We start from the raw sequence: 5,601 nt of genomic DNA on the forward strand, positions 1-5,601 counted from the left end.
CCGAAGTGATTCGGGCTTCCGCTTTCTGAAAGAACCTCCTGTGGAAGGCATCCATTAGATCTCGGTAAGATCTGATGCTGCCCTGGGGGAGGCTATCGAACCACCTTCTCGCGTTCCCGATGAGCAGCTCGGGAAACAGCTTGCACATGTGGACCTCGTTGAGACCCTGGTTCGCCATGTTATACTGATAGCGCCCCAAGAAATCGTGAGGGTCCACGAGCCCGTCGTAAGTCATCGACGGAGTTCGGTAGTTCTGTGGTAGGGGAGTTCGGGTGATGTCGTCCGAGAACGGAGTCTTCAGTGCTCCGTACACGGCGAATCCGATATCTCGTCGGTATGGAGGAGATTGAGTTCTCCTGTGATTCCGGTACCGAGGAAGAACAGGAATATGTCGGGGTTGAGGATTCTTCTTCCTGGAAGACACGGCACTACTGCGGTAGTGACTTTCATGTCTGGATGAGGAAGGAGAATCCTCCGTTTTCGTCTTCGGCTCTTGGCTCTTTTGCAGGAAGGCTAAGAACTCATCCTGCTTCTCAGCCAAGAACAGCTTGACAGCCTCATTCAAATCAGGCTGCTGGGAAGACTCAGTGGGACGATTTTTGGAGCGGCCTGTTCCTTCGCCATGAGAACTGGTGGTGGATTTATCCCTAGGCTGTTTTCCAGACCTATGGGATGGATTGGCTTCCTCCTGGTTCTCACGGGCAGGAATACGGGTACTCTGCGATCTGGTATGCATTTTTTGGGTGGAAAAAAATGGATCAAAAATTCGCTTTATCACAAATTTTGTTCTCTGCTTCCCACAGGCGGCGCCAGTGATGGATCCGCGAATTTCTGATGTTAGTAAAAGCTGGTAGAGAATGAAAACTACAACACACAGAATTTACGTGGTTCGATTTACTGAAGTAAATCTACGTCCACGGGAAGAAGGGAGGGCAAGATTGTATTGCTTGATCTGGGATTACAGCTTACAACACAGACTTGCTATATGATTTTATCTCTAGAGAGCTTAACCTTCTTCTATCTGATCTAAGTTCTATTTATATCTTGAACTAAGATCGTGGCTTGCATCACCACCCTAAGTCGTGGATGTCGTGTAGGTCATGGCCTAAGATCGTGGATGTAGCGTAGGTCATGGCCTACGATCGTGGCCTGAGTTGACACCACGTGGTAGTGGGTGTGTTGGACATCCTGTATGGGTCCACTAACTCCTTGTTCGGTCGAATACTGAGACCGAACTGCTTTGGTTGCCGATCTGAGAGTAGAGCTTGATGCCGACCTGAGAGCAGAGCTTGATTGGATGGCTTTTACCGAGCTGTAGGCTGAGGCCGAACTCTTTGGTAATGCCGAACTCATACTCCTGCTTTGGTTGCCGATCTGAGAGTAGAGCTTGATGCCGACCTGAGAGCAGAGCTTGATAGGTTGGCTTTTACCGAGCTGTAGGCTGAGGCCGAACTCTTTGGTAATGCCGAACTCATACTCTTCCTTGGGCTTTGGGCTGATGGGCCGTCATTGCTGTTGGGCTTGTTTAGTACGCACCCCATCAGAAAGAGAGTAAAATAAGAAATAGTAATAATATAAATAAGACTATTCTCAGCATATTATCTCTCTTTCTCTTCTCTACATTATTATTGCATTGTGAATGTCCTTAAGTCAAAAAATTGTAGTCGAAATAAATTCACAATGATAAAATCACGATAAAGGGAAAAAATCATGTATTCTTAAATTTGAATTGATATCTAATTTCAGTAGCCATATTTTTGTTGGGGGGTGGACACACACTTAATTGTGGCATAAAACTTATAAGTTAAATTTCTTAGTATAAATATGAAATTTAGAGATAATGTACTGGGCGATATTTGGCTTCAATGGAGTACTACTCCACTATTGATCTTATATAAGTGTCTTCGTTCTAAAATATCTTATACTAATGCATTAAATGATACCCTCTATTCCAAATGAATCATTTTCTTTTGAAAGTCACCCTCTAAAAATTACGTTTCTAAAAACATTACTTTTTTCTCTTTCTATCATACTACTACCATTTTTCTTTTTGATGTCACATTTTCCTTTTGTATCATAAATAAAATAATTTTAATATTCTTAAACAATAGTAGTACATCACAAAATCAATTATACTAAGTATATATTTTAATTTATTTTAAGAAATATTTAATAATCAATTGTCGTGTACTTTAAAATGAATTTGACTGACTATTCAGCTTATTCTATATCGCTTTAGGGCATCCGCAATGGGGCGGGCGATAGGCCGCCTGATGCCCCGGGCGCGCCATGATCCGCCACTGTGGGTGTGCGGACGATGCCCGATGCATCGTCCGCGCCCTATAGATCGTCTGCGGACGATAGGATATCGTCCGCCCACTGTGGGTGACGCGGATGATGCAACGCGTTTTCGTTTTTTTTTCTTTCAAATTTTTGTCTATTTAAACCTCGTTTCTCATTCTATTTTTCATACGAACATTTCTCTCATCTCTCACTTTCCATACGAATATTTCGTATTGTAATATATTAATTTGAAATGAAATGAAGGTTTTTTTTTTCCAATTTTTAAAGTTATTTAAATATTCAAATAAAGAAAATGCTTAGGCGACTTATAGAGCGCTCCACTGCAAGTGGAAGGATAGAAGGATAAAATTCTAATGTGGCGGTGCAGAGGACGACGCCCTGTAGGGGCCATTGCTAAAGAATCAGACATGAGCAGTATCAAAGACGGAATGAAATCATATATTGCACAATCTATTTAATGTAAATCACCATTTCCCCAGAATAAACAGCTCATAGTGAACCAACTAATCTTGTGTTGCTTACCATTTAACCAATCCACCGAGTACAATAGTGACACTGTCACACTTATTTCACTAATTAAAGTATTTAAAAAACCTCAATAAATTTAATATACTATCTACAATGAAACAATAGAGATATAAATGAAGAAATAAATGAAAAATAAGGATAAAGGGTGCAAGTGAATATAAGTGGGGTCGAAATGCTGGATCACATGCGAACCGAGTGAGCGGTGTCAGACACGGACCCCACCACCATCTTACCTGGCTACAACTCTTTCCAACTGTTTTTCAAACTTTTCTGCCGCCGCGCGTGGCCTCAAATCCCCACCGCCGCGCTTGTCCCGCTTTATTTCCTAGGGTTCCTACTCCTCCACACCACTCCCACTTCCCCCCCTTTTTCTCTCTCTGAATATTTCCTTGGGCACCTTTTCATTTTTCCCACCATCTATAATTAAACCTTCAAGAAGCAGCAACTGCCCACACCGCTCTTCGATATTTATTTATTAACAACCAAACTTTGATTTTTTTCTTCATATCGAAAATTACGTATGATGGCGCAAGAGCTTGACGATGGTGAGTTCTGGCTTCCCTCCGAGTTTCTAACAGACGATGATTTGCTCATGGACTTCAAGACTGAGAAGAGAGGCTACGCGTTTTGCAACTCGGATCTGAGTTCACCCGGCTCCGAGAGCGACGAAGACGATTTCGCCCCTGGGTTAACTCGGAAGCTACCTCACACCCCCAATTTCTCCACCGACCACGCTTCCAAGGTTTTTAAATCTCCCACTCATCTCTCTCTCAATTACTCTTTCTTACTGGCTTGAAATTTAATTTCCTATTTTTAATTTTCTAGGGTTGGAAGCTCTCCGGGTCGCCGCAATCGACTCTCTGCGGGTTCAAACCCGGGTCAAGCCAGAGCAGTCCGAATAGCGCGTCGATGGTTTCTTCGCCGCCGGTGCCGAAGGAAAATATTGGTTGGGATTTGCTGTGTGCTGCTGCAGGGGAAGTTCGGAGGATGCGAATGACTGATGAAACGGCGCCGTTTCACTCCAACAAACCCTTCGCCGTCAAAACACCTACTCTGGCCTCCGCCTACTACCCCAACCAGGCTCAAACCGAGGCTCATATCGCTTTTCTCCACTTGCAGGCCTCTCATGTCAGTCTCTCTTTCTTACGATTTATACTTTTGTTTTGAATTTCCAACTTAATCTCACAGTTTTGTTTACAGTTTCAACGGATGAAGCAGCAGCACATGTTTAAAAATGGCGTGTGGGGCCAGCAACAGCAGGGGAAAGTGGAATACCATCAATTTCAAAATAAAACCGGAAAAATGGACGGAGAATTGGGGAGAACTCAACAACGTTTATCAATGGCGTCTTGGCCTACTCTGCAGCAGTCTCAGCAGCAGCAACAACCCGGTTCAGGAATGAGGGCGGTTTTCCTAGGAGAAACCGGCGCTAAAAAGGAACGAACCGGAACCGGAGTTTTTTTGCCCCGAAGATTTGGAACCGCTCCCGCCGAAAATCGCAATAAACCAGGTCATTAACTACTCGTATATTATTAAATTCACTGTAGTAGTACATTTTGTCAACGATTTAACTTGGGCCCGGGCTTGAAGTATTCCAAAACATTTAATTATTCAACTTATCCATTTATTATAGTAGAGATCTGAACCATTTTTGTTAATTTTGTGCAGTTTGCTCGACTGTATTGTTACCAGACAGAGTTGTTCACGCATTAAACTTGAATCTGGATGGCGGTTTGAAGGAAAGAAAACATAATGCTCTGTTCTCGCAACAGAGGAGAAGCCCACCCGCCGCCAGTCTAGAACTCAGGCTTCCACAAGAGTGGACATATTAAAGTTGGAAAGATTGCGTCTTTAATTTTGAAGTGATTTGATTGAATTTTTACAAGTTTGCTAGGAGAGAAGAAGGAATATGGGTATACTAGTGTTTTTTGTGACAGATGGATTAGTGGGTAGTATTATAGGACAGTGGGGATAGTTAAATTACTTAGTATGATTAAAGGGATTAGCAGAAGATGTTGTTTATTTTAGGTTATAAAGCTACAGAAGGGAAGAAGAAATAAACAAGTCAGACGAAGAGAGGGTTTTCTTTTGTTGGGCTCGAGGTACAAGAAAGTTGAAGATGACAGCTTCTTTTGGTTGTTGCTTTTGTTTGAGATTAGAAGATTATGATTAATAAAGAGAAGGATGTACCAATAGGTATTGATTAATTATTTTAATTATAGTAGTGAATGCCTCTAAAATTGTGGGGTGGTTTTTTGATCTGTGGAGTTGAGTTTCGTTTTGGGTGAAACTCCGGCCTGTTTTTTTTTTATTCTATTGTATTTTTGCTTTAAATTAATGATGGTTTGTTTATTAGTGAATGCCCATTTTGCATTTGTTTTGTTTTGTTTTGTTTTTGGAATTTCAGTTTTTATATAGGGTCAAAGCATGGGGAGAAGCAAAAGCCTCTTGCACAGTAGTGTGTTTGGTTTGCTTTGCATCTTTTAAAGTACATGCTTTGGTTTCTCCTTTTGACTGTCGTTTTGAGCTAAAGTCGCTTCTCGCTTTACACTAGACTGTTTTTATCAGTTCGAAATTTGAATTGAATGTTTTTTTCGTATACAAAAGCTCTCGACAATGGATAGTGGTGCTTGTTTCCAGTTTGTTTGTGGGACTATATAATTAAAGCGTCGAGATACTTATAATTTATCTAGGACATGCTTCCTAGGTCGTATTGCAATTTGAATAGATAATTTAAACAAGTAAAATTTTCAGTATTTGATGACGTCG

The 5,601-nt window shown here is 41.7% G+C and overlaps 1 protein-coding gene across 1 annotated transcript; it reads left to right on the plus strand.

The window, feature by feature from the left end:
• Positions 1-3,184: 3,184 nt before the first annotated feature.
• LOC121798313 lies at positions 3,185-5,192 on the plus strand. Its single transcript, XM_042197247.1, has 4 exons — positions 3,185-3,574; positions 3,658-3,960; positions 4,033-4,342; positions 4,501-5,192. The coding sequence occupies exons 1-4, from the start codon at positions 3,353-3,355 to the stop codon at positions 4,662-4,664; spliced, it is 999 nt and encodes a 332-aa protein (XP_042053181.1). The 5' UTR covers positions 3,185-3,352; the 3' UTR covers positions 4,665-5,192.
• Positions 5,193-5,601: the final 409 nt, after the last annotated feature.

Source organism: Salvia splendens, chromosome 1 (genome assembly GCF_004379255.2).
Source record: "Salvia splendens isolate huo1 chromosome 1, SspV2, whole genome shotgun sequence".
NCBI classification, from domain to species: domain Eukaryota; kingdom Viridiplantae; phylum Streptophyta; class Magnoliopsida; order Lamiales; family Lamiaceae; genus Salvia; species Salvia splendens.